This window comes from Brachyistius frenatus, unplaced genomic scaffold (assembly GCF_029030835.1).
Source record: "Brachyistius frenatus isolate BFR_SWC_R1_liver_20210118 unplaced genomic scaffold, ASM2903083v1 Contig_2, whole genome shotgun sequence".
NCBI lineage: Eukaryota > Metazoa > Chordata > Actinopteri > Embiotocidae > Brachyistius > Brachyistius frenatus.
In genome coordinates this window covers 273,727-296,662 of record NW_027210601.1, presented here as the reverse complement: position 1 = coordinate 296,662, position 22,936 = coordinate 273,727, and the positions used below count along the sequence as shown (strand labels likewise).

General features: G+C 42.7%; 1 protein-coding gene across 5 annotated transcripts in view; it reads left to right on the top strand.

Moving 5' to 3' along the window:
* Window positions 1–619: 619 nt before the first annotated feature.
* The window catches only part of LOC138617076 (MAP7 domain-containing protein 1-like), a 39,371-nt gene continuing 17,054 nt past the window's right edge, over window positions 620–22,936 (top strand). For 3 of the 5 annotated variants that reach the window (XM_069691775.1, XM_069691757.1, XM_069691748.1), the window contains exons 1-4: window positions 620–876; window positions 16,333–16,542; window positions 20,130–20,198; window positions 20,458–20,478. In XM_069691775.1, the coding sequence (XP_069547876.1) occupies window positions 810–876; window positions 16,333–16,542; window positions 20,130–20,198; window positions 20,458–20,478 (367 nt within the window). In that variant the 5' untranslated portion in view covers window positions 620–809. The remainder of the gene's footprint in view (window positions 877–16,332; window positions 16,543–20,129; window positions 20,199–20,457; window positions 20,479–22,936) is intronic. The other 2 variants (XM_069691785.1, XM_069691766.1) reach the window with 1 other exon arrangement.

Genomic DNA, 22,936 nt, shown 5'->3' with positions numbered 1-22,936 from the left:
TTGCTCTCAAAGCTCTGCTGCGTCATCGTCGGATTCTGTTTGTAGCCACGCCAGCATTTAGGTTTACGTAATTTTACTTAGCCAACAAAGAAAAGCAAGGCAGGTGAGATGTAGTGCACTCTGGGTAATGTAGTTTATTTATTTATTTATTTATTTTGGGGGGGGGGCATCATTATGAAAATCCCTGATTATCTGATATGGAGAAAGGAAGAAAATAAATCCGGCAGCTTGTGAGAAGTGCCAATGCCAAGAAGAAAAAGTCATCAAAGAGTAGCATGCTTGCACTGCATACCATAATTTGTAACAGTAGGTTAGTTAGTGGGGCTTTTAACTACATGGCACTGACTTCCTTTGAAGACTGCTTAAAGGAAAAGGCTAGAAAATAATATAGACTATAGACTAGTTTTATCTTGAAAATCCTGACCGGAAATAGTTTTCTTGTTCTATGTAATTTTACCTCGGGTCGTACTGAAAGCTTTTTTATTCTCACACTGTAGATTTTCCAGTAAAGACCTACAGACCCACTGGTTTGAACCGAGCCTCTGCTTTTAAAAGACACTGACATTTTATTTTTCATTTAACATTTTATAAATCCCCCCCCCCCCCCCCCCCCCCCCCCGCTGTTTGCAGCCGGATCCGGTTTTATTTTCACCAAAATAAAAATAAAAATTGGCCACTTTTTTTTTTTTTCCATTCGGGTTGGATTTACAAAGGGCGTGTTTGAGCGATCTGTACCGGGAGTTTCGTCTCCTGTACTTGTACGACTCTGAGGAATGACAGCGACTGGAAAGGGACTGCGATCCGCCTGAATGGAAACAATGGATTATAAGGACCTTGGACATAATTTCGAGGAGAAGCTGACTCTAACAGACAAATGTGAGTATCTTACAGTCATCGTGAATATAAATAGGTCATGAAATGCTGTAGAATGAGACTGACAGTAGAGTTATTTGTTTATTTTCACGATACTATTCATTTTTGCTGTGATGATAATTCCAATATATTGTTTACATAGTGAAATGCTTGGATTTAAAATAAAAAAAATTAAAAAAAATAGACTCAACAGCTGCAGCGCCGCAACCTCCCACTGAAATCCTTAAAGATGGGATGCTTGTGCGTCCACGGCCAGCAGACCAGCAGAGATCCTGGAAATGCTGCACTGAGCTGTGGTCTCCATTACCAAACGCGTCAGTGGGCGCACGGGGTGAAAAATGGCCCACATATACAATCAGGCAGCAGCCGTGACACTGGAGAGCTGGTGTAGATGGATGCAGGCGACCCCCCCTCCACCCCCTCAAAGAAAAACAAAACAAGGTTCAGTGCGTTGCTCAAGAGCACCTCGGATGCTGGCTGCTGCAGAGTTTTCTCCCACTGCCCAGCCTTTTTTTTTTTTTTAATTTTTAATTTTTTTTTTTTAATGATTCAGTAGCCAGCAAACATTCAATGAAATCCTTCCAAGAAAAACAGCAGACATTGTGTGTTCAGTTCTCTTTTGTGCTGCAAATATTTCATTTACTCAACAAATGTCAATTATCGATGAACCTGAAATATCCAGGTGTTGCTGCTCTCATCTGTTTAGGTTTGCTGGTGTTTGTCTCGGAAGTCTAAATTAGGCTGATGTTTACCGACTCTTATACAAGGCGGTCAACAGTGAGTGGGTTTGGCGGTGATTCATACGTTTTCTGTCCACAACGGAGGTCTGAGGAGCTGATCGTGGGATGGATTCACGTTTGTTTGGTTTGTTTTGTGGCGTTGTTTGATAAATGCTCACACAGCCATGAAAGCAGAATGAATTCATCCACGTTCAGGTATGAAATGCTGCACGTCTCCATCGCACACATCCAGCTGACCGGTGGTTCACTGTTCGAAGGTGACTTTCTGTTCATTGGCAGCCCCCCCTCCACCCCCCCACCCTTTGTTCCCACTTGATGTGTGGATGGAGGGAGGAATGTTTGCTGCAGCTTTTTTATCACTGCAAAGTCTTTGAGCCCCACCGCTGCATGTGTGGGTGTCTGCATGTACAGTGTCGCAAGGAGAAGGAGAAAAGCAGCTCCCTTAATAAACATGCATGAGCACGAAGTGGAAATACGACGAATGAAAACGATTCTTGACACCTTTTTTTTTTTTTTTTGTCTTAAAAGAGACTTTTTATGTGTTGGAAGCACCGCCCGTCACCTTTTTAAATGCGTCTCTATCGGTGCTCGAAATGCAATTTACGCGAAACTTCTGACATCACAAGTGCGTATTTTTTTTTTTTTTTTTTTGAAGTGCTCAACGAGCTCGTATTGTTTCGGAGCGAAGTCGCCCATCAGTCCGGGTTTATCGAAGATGAAAAACAAAGCGTGTTTTGGCTCCAGGCCGCAGCACGCAGCCGGGTTGACCGACATGTGACGTGATCAGGAATGCGAGACGCCGAAAGAGGCCGCGCCGTTGGATAAACAGAAGCATTCTTTCTCTCTGACTCCTGCGTGTCTCATTCTTCAACAAGAGGAAAAAAACAGAAAGAAAGAAAGAAAGAAAAGAAACCTGGGGTCCGTTTGTTTATGTCAGCCCGGTGAGACGACAGGGCTGTGAGTCGGGGATCATAATCCCGTATCAGAGGGATTTATTCAGGTCTGAGGTTGAGCCCCTTTAATGCATGTGGACCATCCAAATCCCGACCACCCTCGTTACCCCTCCTGACCTCATCTCTCCTGCCATCCCACATCTAAAACCAGTCAACCGGTCGACAGTGCGCTGCTCGATCAGAGGCGTTTTTTGTTGTTGTTGTTGACCCTGTTGGTGTTTCAAAGTCAATGCCAAAGAGAAGAAGCTGGAGTACTCGGAGGAAAGGAAACACAGCTACAGCAGTTTCCTTTTTACTTCCTCAGAGAGTTGCTGGAGTCACACCAGGCCTCTCCAAGACATGACACGTTCAAAGACTCTCTGTTTGCGGCTCACAATAGGAGTGGCACCGGCTTCCTTCGCGGAGACAAATCACCTTTTGTGTCATGTCTTTCTAAAGAGGTTCAGACTGTATATGTTGCAACCCCTTCCCACCCAGATTAAAGCGCCTCTCTCCGGATGTCTGCAGTGCCGTCGTACAAACTTCTCCAGTCTCGCTGCGCTCCAGTCACCAATTCGGTTCGGACTTAAATGCTACTCTGTGGAAGTAATCATGAGACGTGGACTCCCGTTGGCCCCGTCAGCTTCCCCAGTCATGCTGACGTTATGTTCTTGGAACATTTTCAAGATCACAGCCAGCATGGAAATGTAGATTTTGGCCTAGAAGCAACTCTCCACTGGCCTCTATCATTACCCACCCTCCACCATTCAATTCAGAGCAGGCCTTGATTTGGGGTTTTTCATGTTGTAAATAAAGTTAAGTCGCACGAAGAGCTGCAACTAGCAATTAGTTTTGATTTGATAGGTAGGCAGAAAATAATGAAAAGATCCAATTGTTTTTTATTTTCTCAGCAAAAGTCCGAAAACCACAAAGATGTTGAGTTTCCAGCTAAGTAAAGGCAGCAAGCTGGAACCAAAGAGTTTGACAGGAAAAAAAATGAACCGTCAGCTAAACTAAAGAAACATTTGAACAAACTGTATCTGTAGCAAGAGTTGTACATCGTAAATAAAGAGTTTTGAGGTTGATGTTATTACGAGGCCAAGGAACATGACAAACTGCATTATCTTTTAACGCGTAGATATAAAAAGCCGCGTTCACAGCAAGTAAACGGCGGCCCTTGATGCTACTCCGTCAAGAGTTTAGACTCCGCTTCTGTAATAATTTCCTGGAGCCTAAAATCGGGTCTTCAAATTGATCGTTCTGTTTGGGCAAAAGTCCAAAGAAATTTAAAAGCCGCAAATCGTCACGTTTGACAGGCTGGAACCAGAATATTCTGTCAGTTTTCCGTAATAGTTGACGAATAGCTGAACCTTGACAGTGAACAAGCCCGTAAAAGGACGGGAGCGGCTAGAATAAGGCGCGTTGCTGTTGTGGACCCTCGAAGAAGAAAGGAAGGAGGAGAAGGGACCAGAGCGCTCTGGCCTTCCCTCCACGTCAGCGTTCCCAGTGACCACATGCTCTAAATCGCAGCCAGCTCACAGAGGAAATGATCTGTTCTGCTGCTGAGGAGGAAGAAGGAGAAGGATGCAGCTTCCTGAGAGCTCACGCACAGATTAGTCATGTTTCCCCTTCGTCCCCTGCTTTCAAATAAAAAAAAAAAAAGCAGGACTCATGAATGGGTCATTGATATTAATAATCCTGTTTGCCAGCATAATCCTTTCAGGGAACGGTGTGAGGCCGAGTTTACTCATAAAAGGAGCTGTCGTGTCATATTTTACAGATCAGAGTTAGCGAGAAAGAAACGCCTACACTTCTTCTGACTGTTTTGGACATAATGATGGGGGGAGTAGCAAGAGAAATTAGAAGCAGACATACTGCATGTTCACTTAAATCAAGATGTACTTCAATTCTCCTTTCTAGCCCCTTTTTTTTTTTTTCACCAGTGTTTATTCAAGAAAAGCGAAATACATCGCTGCCTGATTGTGAAGCCTCCATATTCAGAGTTAAATCACGGTTATGTTTTATCGACAAACATTTGAGGAGTAATTTTCCGCGTCATTTTATCATTTGAACAGGCAATTAGTGTTATAAATAACTAAAATGTTTAAGACTCTTTCCTAAATACCCAAAACTGAGAGACTTACTGTCATATTTCAGAAACTGGTGATAAAACTGGTGATTTTTTTAAATATTTTTCTTTATAAATGACAGCACCTGTGAGATAATTCAACTTAATCTCAGCGCTACTTCTTATGACGCTTAGGTTTTGACACCAATACTACTGCAATACTTTTTTTTTTAATACCTTACTTTGAGGGATATAGTAATACAACGTCTGTAATCACGTTTAATGTCGTCTGAGAACGAGCTGAATGAACTTCACCTGAAAAAAATGAGTGGCAAAATTCTGATTTAACTCATGAAACTACGCTACATCTCCGGAGCGCTGAAAAATAAAATACTGAGGCAGTCTTGAGGTTTGATAAGTTACCCTAGTTTATATGAGTTTAGCCTTTCAGCCCGGCGCTGCTCTGCCTGCACGTGAACGTAGTTTGAATTCTCTGAAGATTCTCTTTGATGTACCAGACTGAGGCTACAGTATTGATTGTGTCCTCGGGGCATTTCCAGAGGCACATCTCTTCTTTTAATTTTGCTGCTCACACATTTTTTTTTTTTTTTTTTTACTTCTTGCCTATTAAAGTTGAATTTATCAATATTAATGCAGCCGGATTTATCTTTAATGTCAAATTGTAGCTTTTTGCTCTGCGTGCAGCGAAGGAGACCTCATGAGCTCTATTCCCTCTTGCGGGAGGGGGGGGGGGGGGAGGCGGTGCATGAACCTGTCTTGTTTGATTTGAGATGAAATTCCCTAAAATGACACGATATGTGTTCAGTTCGGTGTCGCAGCTTCTTATTCTTGCAGCTGTATCCGGTCCTGTGCTTGTCCCCCTTTTACCCGAGCTGCCTGGCAACATGTGTCCTGGATGTTTTTGTTGACGTGAAACTTGAACCTCTGGGAAAATCACTAACAGATGCAGCTCCCCCCCCCCCCCACCCCCGCCATCACCGCCCCGCCACCTCCCCTTCCTCCTCCAGCTTTGAAGTTCATGTGGGTGCACGTGTGGAGATAACAGCCCCGTTGTAGCTACATTCGATGTCCATGCCCATTTAAACAAACGCACACACGTCAGTCACCACACCACATCTCTGCCACTGCACCCTCTGGCTCTAATATTAAGAGTGCAGATGATGTGACGGTTGTGATGATCTACAACTGTAGCCTCATCTCAACCAAACTGATGACAATAAAAATAAAATAAAAAAAAAAAACACAGACATGTCCAGAAGCAGCCATCTGGACTTAAAACAAGTTCCAAGTACAAGTACAGAGAAATTCTTGTGTAGGCAGCCATCATCATGTGGTTTGTCAGATGCTTTCCTTCGGTTTTCCTTTCTTTCCTGCGTGTCCGCTCTGCAGAAGGCTTGCTTCTGACCTGCAGACGAGCAGCCTTAAACCAGTTAAGCTGCAGCTTCTTCCTGCTGCACCAGTCGATTGATTACCTCTGCAGTCTCCTACAGTGACGCCACGCTGCACTGCTTCCCACTCCGAGCCTCAACGGCCCAGCGAGCAGATTACTGTTCCATTTAAGAGAATAAAAGGACAAAGGAAGACCTGCAGAAGGCTACAGCAAAATGCCAGACGGGTTTTCCTCTGTGTCCGATGCTCAGAGCAGCAGTAAATCACGTTGAGGCTTTATGACCTCTGGGCGGGGGCATCATCAATGTCCTCCGCCATGTTGGTTTTTTTTTTCTTCAAAATAATTGGACATCTGATGTCTTTGAAGCAACACACCTACAGTGTTAATGCTGCAGCACCATCTCTGTTGATTTTTATTGACAAGAGGTATTGAGTCCTCGTCTTTATGTCATTTAATCAATGAAGGGAAACTCAATGCATTTTTTTTTTAATTTTTTTATTTTCTCATATATTAGAAGGGTGAAGGTTTTGATGCCGAATGCAAAAAGTGGATTTCAAATTAAGAATATGCATCAAAACAGAAAGACTAACAACTTTAATAATAATAATGATGATAATAATAATAATACTAATAATATGCGTAATTCGTGTGTGCATCCGGTTCAACTGTTTGTCACCATTTTGAGGCTTGAGTTTCATTCATTTCTCCCATTTTTCTTCCGACTGTAGCGTTCTGCAACCTTAAAATGTGTATTAGTTTGATGTGTGTTGAAGCAGTTCTGTAGTACAGTGTTAACTAACTCAGGCTGCAACTGAGAATTATTTTCATTCTTTATTAATCAAAGAATTGTTTGAATCAGGAAACAGTGAAAAGTAACTTTTACCAGACCCCAGGTTGCTGGATTTGTCCAACTAACAGCCCAAAAACCCAAATATATTCAGCTTATTATCACAGAATACTAAGAAATCAAGAAAATATACACATTTCAGACTCGCGATGATTCTCGGGGCCTTTTTGCTCCAAAAAACTTCTAACATGATATGAAAATGTTGCCAATTTAATCAGTTCAGCTCCACTTTTCACCAAAAACCCATCGGATTTCATTACGTAGTGAGAAATGACGCTTTTGTACAGATTATAGAAGCATGCTGCTTTCAAAGCGTCCTTCGTTGACCTACAGAGACTCGTCCGAATTCGACGACGGCCCGTCACGGCTCCGAAATCAAATCAGGCCTCAGCTGAGATTAAATTTAGTCCGTCATCAGACCTCTGCCCGCTGCCAGGTCAACGTTAGTCAGCCAGACAGTTATGCCCTACTTTATGAGTCCAAACAAGAGTGTGGTTGTGGGGCAACTGGGATCTATATACACGTGTGTTGATCTGATATTTCCACCAGAACTTTCCATCACAAAAAGACTCTCAACTTTTTGAACAAATAATGTAACAAAGCTCTTAGCGACAACAACACATTAGCTGAAAGTGCAGAAAAAGAAAAGAAAGACGATGTACTATTCTGAATATGGTTTCCTTGCGGTGTTTTTTTTGTCCCAGCTGTGATGCAATGAGTCTTGAGGAGGCTGTTGGTCAGTTTGTGACAGAAATAAACAGGACGCAGCGGTTTGCTTTTCGTTTCTGCCGTTTGCGTCTGTTTTGTGAAGCTGTTTGTGTCTGAAGCCTGTTTTTCTTTCTGTGGTATTGCACTGGGCTGAGAGTATTGTTTGAAATTCTTCTGTGCCGGTGCCAAGACGGTGAATGAAATTCATTACCTTGAGAAACATAAACAAACGAACTCCCTTTTCTGTTAACAAAAGACACGTTTGCGAATCTTAAATGTAAATAAACACAACATCGGCACCCCTTTAAGTTGTTATGCTGAAAATGTCGGCATATTTATCCTTCTAGCAGACACGTACGTTCAATTGTAGTTGCTGGTCTGACTAATTTACGCGTGATACTCTCCTTCTTCTGATTTTGGTCTCCACCCACTGATGACCGTAGATGCTAATCCTGCGCTATGTTCACGCGCCAATACAAACAAACAAACAAACACCTCAACATATGTTAACACGATAAGAAGTAGAGACCAGACTTAAGGAAAATTGTATTTCAGTTTATTCGTCTCTTGTCCCATTCTCTAACATGCAGATTCATGATCTATCTAAGTACCCCCCCTTTTTTTTTCTTTTTTTTTTTGAAAGTTTAAAAAAAAAAAAAAAAAAACTTAAGTTTTTTTCTGTGTGAAAAACCATCAGGTGAGTTTTTATGAGTCAGCGTGCGTCACATGATGAACGTAGTTGTGGTGACTCAATTTGGCCGAAATTACTGCACCGCCCAGCGCTGTTCCTGTGGGTTCGGTAGTTCTTCATCTGTCTATTTTACAGTCTTTGTCAAGGACAGGAGGGAGGTCCGATGCCATTTTAGTGCTTCCTGTCTTCCACTCAACCTTGTAAGAAACACAACGTCGTTCTTGTTTACATCACGTGCCGTGCTCACCGTTGCTATGTCGTGGTCGATGATGTAACGATGAGATCATCGTGAGAAGAAGTGAAACTCCCTGACTACGGCCTCAGACGCAACAAAATCCTCGCCTGAGATGTTTTCCTCTCCTCTTTCCTCAGAAATCCTCTTTCTCTCCGTAACCTCTGACCTCATTTACAGCGTGAACCTCCGAGCGGGTGAATAAGAAGCCGAAAAAAGCGAAGAATGGACGATTCATGTATGATTCATGCTGGGCTCTGCTTTTGAGTCTTTGTGACTGGGTAACCCACTTCTTTGCGGTTTATAAGCATCTGGACGTCCCTCCGGTTTGCAGAGGAGTAACATCCTGTCGGCTGCTGCTTTCAGCTCTCACGTCCACACGCTCAAGCCGAAAGAGAAACGATCCTTTGCGCTTCGTTTGGCGTCACAGATCAGCATCCTGTGTGCATCGAGAGGTCCCTCGGACATAGTGGGAGATTTCACTTTTGATGGAAAAAGCTGACAGCACCAATCAGTCATCAGCTACAAAATCAGAAACCTCATTTCATCTTCTTCCGTGTGAAACTAAAGACTTGCGTTTTCACAAATGTCGACGAAAAACGTACGTTTTGAGAGTCGCTGCTCCGTATTTGAAACGCAGCGTTAAAACAGAGGTTCCTCCTCTTTCGTCGCCGTATTTCTCCGCGTTCCTGCTGTTGACATTTTTTTTTGTTTCTTGAAATCACGCACGCGCTCGCGTTCAGCCTCGCTGACCTTTCTGCTTTACCTGCCGTCGTCGTCGGTTGTCGTGAGACGGGGTTCGGGGGGAGCGAGTTTGAAAGTCTGGTACGACTGTTTACTCGACTCGGTTGTTTTTGGTCCCGGGAATGTGTTTCCTCTGCTCGTCCCTCGGGCGTGGACGCTTGTTGCCCGAGAGCGTTTCCGCTTTTTTTTTTCTGCTCGTGAAGGAAGAAGATGTGGAGGCGTTCGTCAGGGAGAACGCGCGCTCGCTTTTTGGGTGAGAAATATTGCAAATTCCTAAAGTCTCTGTGTGGAGGTACGAACGAGGACATGTTATCCTTGTTGCCGTGACTACACACTGAGTATTTAATCTCTTCCCTTTGTTTTGCCTTTGTGTACAATTTTATCCAGGTCCCTGCTCCTCCTTGGCACATGCAGACTGTGGAGACGCATACAAAAGACACGCATTTGTTGAATAAATACATGAGAGGGAAAATGTGGATGCCGTAGATTCCTGACGTCCGTTTGACCCAGATCCAACATGTCACACACACACACACACACACACACACACACACACACACACACACACACACACACACACACACACACACACACACACACACACACACACACACACACACACACAGGCACGCATGTGTGTACATAACTCCCGACAATAGAGTCCGACCTGCTTCACGCAACATTAACTTCTGTTGCCGTTCACCTTTAAAAAAAAAAAAAAAAACGCCCATGAGGAGGAGGTTTCACTTTTAAAAGAAAACTTCTCAGCAAATATTTGACAAATCTACAATTTTATCACAGTAAAGAACTATTTTTGTCAATCATCTATAGTGGCTTTTCAATCCCGACATTAATAGTGAAGTTGGCAACTTACTTAATATAGAAAGCACAATATAGAGTGCATTTATGGCATTTATCATATAGGATGGTTTGTAGAGATGTGAAAGATTTCATGTTTACCGTCGTCGACGAGTTTAAATGGTGTTTTTTTTTTTTTTTTCTGACGTGAGGCGTCTTTATTCGTTTCATTTTATTCATGATTTAAGCAGCAAGTTGAATGTATTGGTTTCAGGGAAAGCGGTCATAGGGTTGCGGTCGTGTGGTCAATCTGATAATTACCAAGGCTGGATTTACCAACCGGACAAAATGGGCAGCTGAACAGAAGCTCCAAAAAAAAAAAACCCACACAGCTCTTCTTTTTTTTTTTTTTGGCAATGTAATTACATTGTTGGCAAATTTCATCTGAACTTTCACAGACTTAAATTGAGCTCCCAGTTTGGCAGGTTACCAGCCCTCATTTCTGTCTTCCCTGTTTTATTCTATTATTGGTAGAAACACTTCTCGTGCCAGATGGATTTGGATTTTACCCACCAACGTGACCCAAACACAAAATAAAGTTTCCTGCCGTGCCCGTTCAGTAAACCTGGTGTGCCGCGTGCTGCAGTTTGTGGCGACTGTGCCGTCCCAAGGTGTCTCGACAGAAGCCAGCCCCTTTTATGGCCGACATTCTCAGTATGGTGCTTATCGCTATTTATAAACCCCGGAGTCTGTCACAGTGGCACAGAAACCTGAGAGGCCTGTGGAGGGACGAGGAGCTCCGGGGGAGGAGAGGAGGGAGGGAGGGAAGGAAGGAGGGAGTGACGGGCAGACATCATGCTGAATCTGTGTTTCAGATTTTTATTATTTTTTTACAGGAACCCCAGTGAAAACATGTCTAAAGAGGAAAGCTTTGCCTCTGAATTCCACACGTAATAGTTTTCGGTATAACATGCAGTTATTGTCAATGGGACCTTCGGAGCCTCAGTGATGTCAGAAATAATGCAACAAGCCTGACGGAGGTTAATATACCTTTTCCCATCATGCTTTGGGGGATGTACTCAGGAAGTATAATGTTGCCCGGGCTTCAGTAAGCTACGCTGCAACCTGTTTTTGGCCTGTTTGTTTGCATTTTCAGTGCTTTGCAACATTAAAAGTGTGCCGAATTAGTTTTTAGAAGTACTGAAGTTTTGGGGCTGAGACCAACATTAGGGAGTGAATTTTTTTTTTAATATATATATTGATATGGCGATATGTCGGCAAAATATTCATTACATATGGATACTGTAGTTACAGGATACATTAGCACACATATATAGCAAAAATCCCCCACACATTTGGCACATGACAAAGATGTGAATGGAGACAGGATATTTTTACTGTTTATTGTGCACACATTCAATTTAATACTTGTAAGTAACTATAAAAAAAAAAAAAAACACAAATAGAAAATTTGTATGTCCCCCAAATGCCTTTTTTCTGTATTTTCTGTTAAAAAAATAAATATACGCTGGTATCAAGTTATCGGTTATAGGTCAATATCAGCCGGCTGATATATAAATCTTCTGGCTGATATGTTGATCGGGCTCTATGAATGACTTGGGAGTCGTTCCTGTTCTCTTTTGTCCACCATTTAAAGTCAAAACCTGCAGCTTTAGCTTCCCGCAAATGGTCCATAAACTAAACTCTAACATTGTGCAGTCGATTTTCTTTAACACAACTCCCATCGTCGCTCCTCTCTCGGTGCTTTAAAGAAAACACACAGCAGCCACACCCGTGCTGCAGTTACAGTAATGACTACTCTGAATCATTTGAAGGATCTCGTCCTCCAGCTGGTCTTTGTTCAGTTGGTTTTTTTTTAATGTGCAGCTCCTCACAGCGGCACTCTGTCATAATCCACAGGGATTTTAGACGCAGTATAATAAACTTTATTTAAGATTAGATTTCCTAAAACAGTTAGAAGCAAAAAAAACAAACAAAAAAAAACAGCCTCACAGTTGTCCCGCAACCCTAAAATGGTCACATCAAGCCGAGGAGAGAAGGAACAGTAAGACCCAAAGAAGAAAGGAAAACAGAGGGAGGAGGAGCTTTTTCCAACAATAATGTTTTCCAGCAGAGTGATACACACCTCGGTTATATTACAGGACCGAAACACATGAGAGTGAAGTAATCTGCTGTATTTTTAGTGTTGCTCTGTCTGCTTCTATTGGACGGATGCACTGAAATCGACAGACCTTAATGGTCTCCAAACAATAAATCCTATTAACCTTGGTAATCCCTGGTCTTAGTTTTAATTGGTTAAGCACTTTGTTTTTTTTAATTAAATACCTGCTGTGTTGACTCTTGCTGTGTTGCTATGTGCTCAATGTTAATTAGCACCAGCTAACCTGAGCTGATGAACCCGGTCAGTGTTTTACTGCTCAAACAGCGTGCTGACGTTAGCATGTAGCTCTTACCCCTGCTGTAGAGCATTTTCCCATGATTACTTGAACAAAAGGCCAAGTTATTTTCCAAGTAATTCTTTGAAGAGTTTTGGTCATCTGGTTCGGTCTCGAGTGTTTTCACTCAAAAATATATAAATAAATAAATAAAGTCTTGAGTGTTTTCACTCAAGGCTGCTTGTGTTACTTTAAGACGTATCTTTTGGATGAGAAGTGAAAGGTGAGAGAAATGTGTGCGAGTCCAGTTGCCTTTGACTAACACTTTATTATTGTGTTGTTGGAAACATTATTTTGGCCGTTACACAGAAATCAACAGCACACCTCAGCGCTGTTGTAGTTTTTATAGACGCACGTGTAAGTACTTTTTTTTTTTTTAAGAAAGACTCCACAGATTGTTTCCTGCTCTCATATGTTACAGTAAATATTCAACTTGAATGTATTTTTCCTCTATATGTTAAATTAAAGTGTGACTACCTGCTAATTCGCTTCAAGCAGCACCTCTTGTTGTTCTTTTTAAATATGTTTGACTTGACTTCATGTCTTTAAGCCGTAATAGAGTTTCGATCCTCAACAGTATTTTAAGTTCTGATTGTAATTGTTCCTTCTTCGGGCTTTCTGTGTCTTCTACGGCCATATCAGGCTGGTGAACTCTTTATATTCAAGAAAGTCAGCTGCACTCTGTGAGCATGTAATCTTCTCAAGTAAGGAGGAGCATTGCAATCCTCTTTTTGCCAAATCCAAATCCTTTTTTTTTCAGTATCAGGTAGTAGCGCTGCCGTCCTGTTTGAACATGATTGCGCATCCTTTTTTCCCTGCTTTCTTATCCCAACACACACAGGGCTTTAATTCATATCCTATTAATCCTCCATTTGTATTCTGTAGTGTGGCCGGAGCATTAAGCCCCGTGTTGAAGTACAGTGGGGGCTGTTGGAGAGGAGCCCGGTGTTAATCTACGATTTATGTGGTTCGGTGAGCGTTCGGACGGGCCCGAGGAGAGCGTCGCGCTCCATCTGCCCATTGTTGGCTGACTCGAGTGGAGAGCTGGCCTCCAGCCGGCAGCCTTTCACCTTCCTACCTCACTATCTCCGAGCCCCCCGTCTCATTATTTCTCCCGCTCTGCGCCTGGCCGTCTTTTATCGCTCTTCCTTTTTGTCTTTTCAAATCCTACGCTCCCCTTTTCTCCTCTGTCGCTACAAAAAAAAAAAAAGAAAGAAAGAAAAAACAGCCTTCTGCGCCATTTCATTGTCCTGAAGCTCTCCTTGTCCTTATAAATCTCTCCTCTAACCCTTCATACGTCCTTGCAGAAGAGCACAGATTGCCCCTTCTTCCTGCTCCGGTCCTGAGACCATGCGTCACTGCAGCTCTGTGCAGTTTGTCACCGACTTCTCCAGCCGGAATAACCAGACAGAGAAGGAAGGACGAGCTGCAGCCGAGCAGAGGAACCCAGTTTGAAAAACAGGCAGAGCAAGGACTGAAACAGGATGTATTCTGTGGCTTGTTGTCACTCTCCGTAGGGGTCGGAGGTCAGGAAGTGAAAAACATGGGCCGGATCTGTGTGTAGAAATGAATGGTGCTCATGTCGGGAGGTTTTTCCATACAGGCCTCTTCATGTTACAAAGCACACGGTGTTGTATGTAGGGCTGCAGCTACAGATTTATTGTCATTGTGTCAAGTTATTGATTTTACAGAGGCATGTAGTGATTTCTGTGTTGTATGATGGGCTCGGTGTCCGCCTGCGGAGACTGTTATCAGACATGGAGTTAAAAGAGACTTTGGTGTTTACAGGTCAGTGAGGGTTTTAAGCTGCGTTCGGGTCATATGAGATGGATGGCAGAGATGGAAAAGAGGGTATCCATTCACAACTTGTCAGTGTTTTATCCAACACTGCTGCAAGGCTGAGTTCAGAACGACAGCAGCGTGGTGTTAAAAAAAAACCGTAGCCGTCTCTGTTGCCAGCGCAGGGTCGTTAAGCACAACGTTTGACCGATGGACCTTTTTCTCACAGCGGACATTTTGGCTCGCGTTAGCAGGAACAGCAGGTGAGACTGTTGAGAGACACGAAAGCCTTGTTCAGACTTGGCTGATGTGAGGCATCGGTTTTTCTATAGGTCGAAGTCAGAAACTGTTATTTTCAGTCAGTCAATATGAAATAAACAGAGTATAAGGACAAGATGGAGTTGCATTATGGCATCCAGGTTTAACCTCATCCATCCTGAAGGTCTCTAGTGGGACCGGGCCGTATCGGAGATTCAAACGCGCAGTGCCTTCAGTTTTCAAAGATTCCCGAGTATCACGTAATCAATAAACAGGCTGCATGGGTTCGACTATGACTTAAAAGGATGCATATTTTTATTTGCGGCATTTCTGTTGCATTACATTTGATAGCGATGCAGTTGAGATGGATAAAACAGGTTTAATAATATCATTCTTATTGCTCCATAGTTATTTACTGTCTAATTTACAATTTTGATTAGAAGTAAAAATGTAGTTTTGCTGGAGTTTTTCAGGTCTCTCTTCATAAGGACGAGGAGACTTGTTGTATTTCTAAATTCTCCCAAGCGTCTCCTATTCATAGAGCTCAGTGTTGTTTGTTTAGGCTTCAAAGTTGTTGAGTTGTTACTGACTGAGTTTGAAGATGTTTTTTTTTTATTTGGTGGAAAATTACAATAAATATTAAAAAGTGTCAAAGGTGTTAATGTTTGAGACACACAGGGGACTAAAAGTCAGATTAGTTCATCATTTTCTGGATTAATTTAAATTTATTTTTTTTCCATCTAACTTTATGAAGTAAAATATTTGACTTTAAATTAACCAGAAATAGAGAGAAATACTATAATCTAAATTTCTCGGGACATAATGAACAACAGTCCAAACTGTAAACATATTCAGTTTACGGCGACACAAAACACAGAAAATCAGCAAAGTATCACAGTTCAGACAATGAAACCGGTCAATGTTGGACTGCTTTACTGATTGGTAAGAAAATGTTTGTCAGTTTTCTGATTATTAAACAGTTCTTTGAGCAGTAATGAATTATTTCTGTAGACTCAGTAAAAGTGTGTATTCAGCAGTAAACTTGTTGAGTCACACTCAGCTCCAGAGGCTCAGATTGAATTTGAGAAACTTGTCGTGCCCCACAGTGACGTCAGGGGATTTGTACGTTATTTTAAGTGGCTCTATGGGAATAATTAAGCCAAGTGAGTAATCATTTTTTTCCCCCGTGGTAATAACTGTGCAAGTATTTCTTCATTTTAAGAAGGCAAGAACAATCTCAGATGTTTTCTTCTTCCTCTGCAGGAAGAATCCATCAGTATCTCAGCCTGTCTGTCTTATTTAAACATGTATAATATCTGTAAAAGCTGTGATTCTCACGCTGTCTCTCCTGCCGCTGGTGTGTTTAACAGTATTGACAGGAGGGTTTCTCTCCGCAGGACTGAAACCTTCCTGGACCAAAATGTAGGATCGACTGATGATGTGCGCGAATCGCGTGTGAACGAGATGTTAATTATTTCTAATGTGGCTGGAGTGTTGTGTTAATGAAGCCACCGGGGCTTTACAGGTTTACAGAGAGGGCGTGTCGTCAGCGGAGGTACAAAGAAAGTCAGCAGTTTTTATTGGAGGCGTCACCTCGGAGAAATTGCACTAATGGTGACTGACATGACAACAAGACGTCACGTGGGAGACAAAAAGCAGCAGTGACCGGCACAAAGAGACAATTTACATGTACTGTCAGGATGATTTTCATGTTTTTATACACAAGAAACTGTGTGATATGATGTGTTTTTTCATCAGTACAGTCATTATGTTGTTTTCTCTTTCTGTCCTGCAGCTCTGCCCCTGCAGACGGACTCTCCGTCCATCCAGAATGGGGACAAGTCTTTGGGGAAAGACCTCCTGACTCCAGACGACTCGGCCTTCTCAGATCTGTCTCCCAAATCTGACTCCAAAACAGAGACGCTCACCAGGACAGATGCCTCCTCCAAGACAGACGTCCGGCCCTCCACCCCCGGCACAAGCAGCAGCCCGCAACCCAAGAAAGGTATTTTGGGAACTTTGTGGGGCTTTTTCTTTGGTCGTCGAGTTGCTGAGAGGCCGGACAGAGTTTAGTTTGAGATGTTTTAAATGTCACCATGACCATTAACAATTTTAGAGGAATTTTCAAGGAATTTCTAATCTGTTATTGGTGACTTGACGTTAAAGATAAGACAGGAAATGAGGTCGGAGAGAGATGGCGAATGACATGCAGCGAACTGGTGACTTTATAGGTCGTGTTTGAACGAAACGCTTTATTTTGAAAAGCTTTGAGCTATTTATTTCGTTTTGAAAGCACAAAAAGTCACACTTGACGCAGTTTAAACTATTTTATACCACATCAACAAAGACGGCTATAAGGGGGTGAATGTTAAGAGGTTAAACCTCATCATGTGTCATTTACTGCATTCTTAGATTCAGAGTCTGGACATCTTTCACCTATTTCGTCACGAGATAAGATTTTATTTTTTATTAAAGATGAAATTATATTTGAAGTAATGTCAATTTAAGAACAACAATCGTAGTGCAGAAGGTTTGCAAAGGAGACAGTACTCCTACGTGTGTGTTACTGAAATGAAGAAGACTACCGAGTCCTCTTTGTGTTGGATGCAGAGGTTTATCTAGTGGTGAGGTTACAGATGACAACCATCTGAGCTCCCCCTCGCCTTTCCGTCCTCTTCCAAGCGGGCAGGAGAATCTTCAGTGACCATGATGCTTGCAAAAAAACACAAAAGTCCCTCCACTGTTTAGTTTGTCCCTTCTGGGCTACTCTAGAAACATGGCAGTGCTCCATGTTAGAGGGCCCCAAACAGATATGAAAGACTCCTTCTCAGGAAATGAAAACAAAATGATTCTTAGTTTCAGGTGATCATACACTAAATGAAAACATAACATGTGAATTTTATGTTTTATTTCCGCCACCAGATCCCCTTAAATCCTACAAACTGAACCTCTGCAGGAGCAGTGTGTAGGATTTTCCGAGTATCTTTGCTTGTTTGTTTTCTGCAGTTATTGTGGCCTCTCCTGCGGTTAAGCACACGTTGCTGCCGTCTGGAGCACACAAAGGGGAATTCCACTGATTCAACAAATCAAAGGCAGTTTGCAGTTCTTGGGGGAGCATTACTACTGAAGTGAAAAATAAAATTGTGTAAAGCCTTTCGTGTCTCCAGAGAGAGCTGCACGACGGCCGACAGATATAACTTCAAAAACCTGATTGTGTGGAGTCACAGAGAAGTGACATTAACAGACCTCTGCGGGCCGATCACGATCTCCACCTCATTAGCTGCTACTGGTATAATGCACCCGGATCTCTTGACTGGTCAAGTTGCATTGTGAGTAATTTAGCACAAGACCAAGTGGCTGGTTCTGCTGTGAGTCCAACAATATTATCACAGTGCAATGCTACTCAACAATCTGTAATATCATCAGAACATGGTAGGAGAAAATATGAGCATCACAAGCTGACCAATCACAGCTCTTGCATTTGTCACGTGATATTTCTGGAGCTCTGGTTGTACAGTGTAATGTGTCGGCTTTGTAGATTCACTTTAACCCCTTTACTTAGTGCACTTTTTATTTCATGCATCTATTTATTGATCTATTGGTTAATTTTTCTTTGGTAATCCTTTTTTTTGTGTGTTTTTTTTTGGCCCTGTTGTTGGCTCACAGTTGACATTTTATTGGCTATTTTTCTGCCGTTTATTCCAGATTTCTGTGTGTGAGCTGCTGGACACTAAATTTCCCTGTTGAGAAGATTATAGTATTTATCTATCCCTCTGTACCTCTCTATCTATCTAATACATGACTGCAGGTATTATTCTAATCTTTTCAGGGACATTATAGTTAGAGGTCACATTTGGTCCATTTATTTAACAGAGGAGCTGTTATGAGGTGAATGCTGGTTCGAGATAGGAGAGATGCACTCTCTCTGCCTTACCAATTTTCTCCTCAGTGTGCTCATTTGTTTTCTGATCATAACCTGCTACCTGTCATTCATTCACTGCAGTGTAAGGTGGAGTATTTTTGTCCTGGATTCATACGTGATCTTCTCCTACTTTCTGTCCTAGTGGAAAGTTTCGCTTTATAGCGAGTCATTCCACCAGACAGATGGTTGTGGCTGAATGCACACTGGTCATTTGCTGTGTGGATGTACAGCACAGTATGGAGGAAGGCTGATGGAGGGGTGTTGGTGGACGGGCGGTGGTGGCGGTGCATCGAGCGACGTCTCGGTGGTGCGGGACCTGCAGGCCGATGAGATTCATTTTTCCTCTGCTCTCCGTAGCGTCTGCATATCAGGCGTGTAGGAAAGCTCTCCGCAAGGTGGGTGAGGAAAAGAGGGAGGGCGCAGGAAATTCAGGTTGCCATGGAGACGGGGGCTGAAGTGCAGCGGGGCCCCCCTGCGATTGGTTGAGAAAGCGCAGCATACATATTATATAGCGCAAAGAAGAACCACAGAAAAGGAGACGGGCTCGGCGAGGAGCACCCCAGGGGTCCTGGTTGTCAGCGGCGTGTACGGCTCATCAGTCATCTCCTTTCACAGCCAGAGAGAGCGACACGAATGCTCGTGTTACACAACCGCGTCTCTCAAAGTGCACCAGGACTCACTCTGATTACTGCTGCAGATGAGGACGGCTGAACAGCTCATGCACATCTCGTACACCAGAGTTTTAACACTGACCTTGAAAACGAAGCACTGTGTGAATCCAGCTGAGTTGGGCTCCTTCGTACATGTTAATCATTTCCCACATATTAAGTCATATAAATATTCACGTCATAAATCTGCAGCATAAAGCGTCATTATGATCTCTAGATGTTCAATAATTTACAGAACAGACAATTATTTTTTTGTAACTGTTCACAGGACTGTGGATTAATCGTCATAACCTCAAATTAAACTCATTTATTTCAGCGTCCGAACCACCTCCTCGGGCTCCTTTCAGCACAAAGGAGCCGCAGTCCGCATAAAAGCTCCGTCTAGAAGTCTGAGCGTGAAGTGAGGAATCTAAGGCTGCGTCTCAAATCATGTATTTACAGTCACTATTTTGAGTGCACAAGCATAATATATATATCTATATATAATAGCCATCAGTATGTTTATTGTGTGAGAGAAACAGAGGCCAGAAAACATGTTATTCTTTACGTAAAAATAACCAAGCAGAGCCGGCAGAGATGTTTGTGAGTGATGCATTCAAGTGCTGCGGTTATTTTCTGTAAGTGCAGAATGGTAGTGTGCAATATGAGACAACACTATCCTGTTGAAATTCATGGAAGTATACTAAATGTACATGTACTGACGGAAGTACGTAAAATCATAGTTTGAGCCTGATCTGCTCGGTTTTACAGTCCAATTTAAAGTGGAATTAATGAGTATTTTTTTTTTTTTATCTGCAGTGGAAAAAACAAAAAACAAACCAGCAGCTGAAGGGTCAGATACTTCCCTCAGGAGCTGGTGGAGACTAAAAACAGAGCAAAAAGAAGAGGGGATATTGGAAATGATTTTACTGGATGTGTAAATAAGCAACTGTTTATCAACATCTACCAATGAAAGCAAGTTTAAGTTTGAAGATTAAGGTTTGTCTTTTCTCCTCCGTACAGATTCCGTGAGCTCAGAGCAACGGCAGAAACTTGCCAAGGAGCGACGGGAGGAGCGAGCTCGTTACATCGGTAAGAAATGACAACAACAACAAAAAAAAAGACGCACATCAGATGTTTCGGGCACAACTTTCTTTTAACTCCGAAAACTTCTGGCTTTTGATGCATGCAGCAGGACTTTGTTGTGACCAACTTAATGCGTGCTCATCTTTTATCTTATTCTATTCTATTTATACCGGTATCCTCCCTCTTTGTATCTCTGTCACTCTCTGCTCTGAAGCGACTGACGGTTATTGATGTGTCTCATTGTTTCTTCTTGTACGGCTCTCAGAACAGCAAACTCAGCTGCAAGGTAAGGGGCTTCACTAAAACCTCCGCATTCGCAGCAGTCATGCCATGTGGGAATAATCAGCCTCCTGACGGAGGTTACCATTTCCTGCCCGTCTTCTTCCCTCCATGAATCGATTGTGTTGGTCATTTGGTTTCTTTGTCGTCATTCGGTGGAAACTTTTGAACTCCGCGAACCCTTCTGCAGCCTTTTTCTTTTCTTTGTTTTAATTGAATGTTTCATCTCGTGCCATGTTTACGTTTATTTTGGCTTTTTTGCATTCCCGCCCAGCGTGCATGTTCCACACCTGCAATCACGGTTTTACTTTGCGGCTGCAGAATTCAAAACTTCTCTTTGTTGTGCCGAACCCGAAACACACATGAAAGACGCGCGACTTCTCTCGGTGGACGAAGGCCCGAGTGGGAGCAGCTCTCAGTGCGCGTTTCCTTGCGGATGCATCACACGGAGCCCGAAGGCACCTGGCGTGAAAAATTAGCCGTCATTACCGTGAACTGAGACCAGGCCTCGCAGACAGATTAGATTTAATTACTACTTTCATTAGCATCAGTAATGTGGTCATGCTGCAGCAGTTAAAGGGGAATTCTGCTGCTTTTTAAAAAAAAAAAATTTTTTATCTGTACTGTTCGATGGTTTTACAGCTTCAGACTCTCTGAGATAAGTTCAGTTTGCAGCAGTCTGCTTCTGTGTGAAATTATATGGCACAATGTTGAGTTTTTGTTTATGTGCAGCATTCAATTTGCTGCGCGCAGTCAGCAGGTAACGACATATGGTGCAGGCCTTGTTGTTAAGTAAACGCTCCAGATATTTTCTGCAAAGGAATTTCTATGCAAAAACGAGAACGTGAAAAGCGCGCTAACATCAGCATTAACGCGCCGTGTTTTTCAATTCTGCTGAACATAATTGGATTCTTTTTTCAGGAATTGGATTTATGGAGGAGTGAAGACGGCTCTCTCATTGTCAGTGAAGCTCACACTTGCGTGCCTCTTTGGCTCATTAGCGAAGATGAGCTGCCGAATACTGAACTTAACACAAAACGCGTCTTCGCCTCACAACACCGCTACATCCTCGCAGAGCTTAATCCGCTAAGAAGTATTTCTAATGCCGTCTAACTCGCAGCAGTGTGAGGTAATACTAGGACACGTTCTTTGAATGTATCCGGCCTGTAACCCACACATAACTTCATCCATTCTGACCTCATCATTGTTCAAACTCTTCACCGTGCTCAATGCATGTTGTGGACGCTGATTCATACACAAGTGTTGAGAAGACTGTAGATCTGTAAAGGACAAGAGCAACGCAGCTGCTGTCCGACGTGGAGACGCTTTAATTCGAAAGGATTGATTGCAGTTTGATGGTTACCCCGAGAAATGAGGCGCAGCAGCGTATGTGCAAAGAAAAAACTGGCGTCTGCTGGAGGATGCTGTAAAACGCAGCAGGGAACTCCTGCTTATTTACTGTTATCAGGATTACAGTGTAATGAACACAGTGTCTTCCATCTGTTTCTCCTATTCTGTGTGGGAGCTGGTGTTAGAGGCCCATCAGGAGCTTTAGGTGATTATATACCGTCACATTGGAAGAACTGACTTTAGAAAAAACAGCGTTAGGAGACATTTTGTGCAGGAATTATGTCTTATGTCCCAAAGTCACTAAAAATGTACTATGTTATAGATAAATTGGCTTTTATGTGTTTTCCATTGGTTCCTTTTGATAGGTTTTTAGTCATTCTTGAGGCCCGACTCCAGCAATGTTAGTGATATTCATGGTCCCTTGAGGATGAATCCTGGGATAGTAGTGAAGACCATTTAAAAAAAAAAAAAAATTCCAGTAAAATATCTGTACAAACCTTTAATGGACCCCGCAGGATGAATCCTGCCGAATTTCTCTTTGATGACCATGAAAATTCAGTCATAATTCTTTAACATCTATCATCGGGTCAGAATTACAACTTTTAATGAAGCTAAGCGTAACTTCAAATCAGGAAGATTATTTTTATGTTTCATTCTTGCTCAATTCACTCTCTCGCTTCTAATCAACTGACTATAAGTGTTTAAAGTAAACCAATCAAATTTCCCCATGATCTCAATCTAATTCCACTGCTGTCAAACTTTAAATCTGTTCTCCTCTCTTCCGCATCAGCTGGTAGGTCGATGACTTACTTTATTTTGGGTTTTGGCCAGCAGTGTCCCCGGGGGAGTTTCCTGTACCGCACACTGCCTCACCCCCTTTAAACATGATGACATCACAGCGGGGGTCTAATCTCCAAAGACTCTCACATCCCTCACGTTTCCGTCTTGTTCTTGCATGGCAATAACACTGTTGGGATTTTAAATCGAGTCTCTCCTGACTGAACCAGACACACAGTCTTACCAAGTACCTGCAGAACTAATAGCATTAGCCTTAGGTGTGTCTAAGCGTGTCTGTGTGCCAAAGTACAGCCCCGCAGAGCTGCTATCATAGCTGT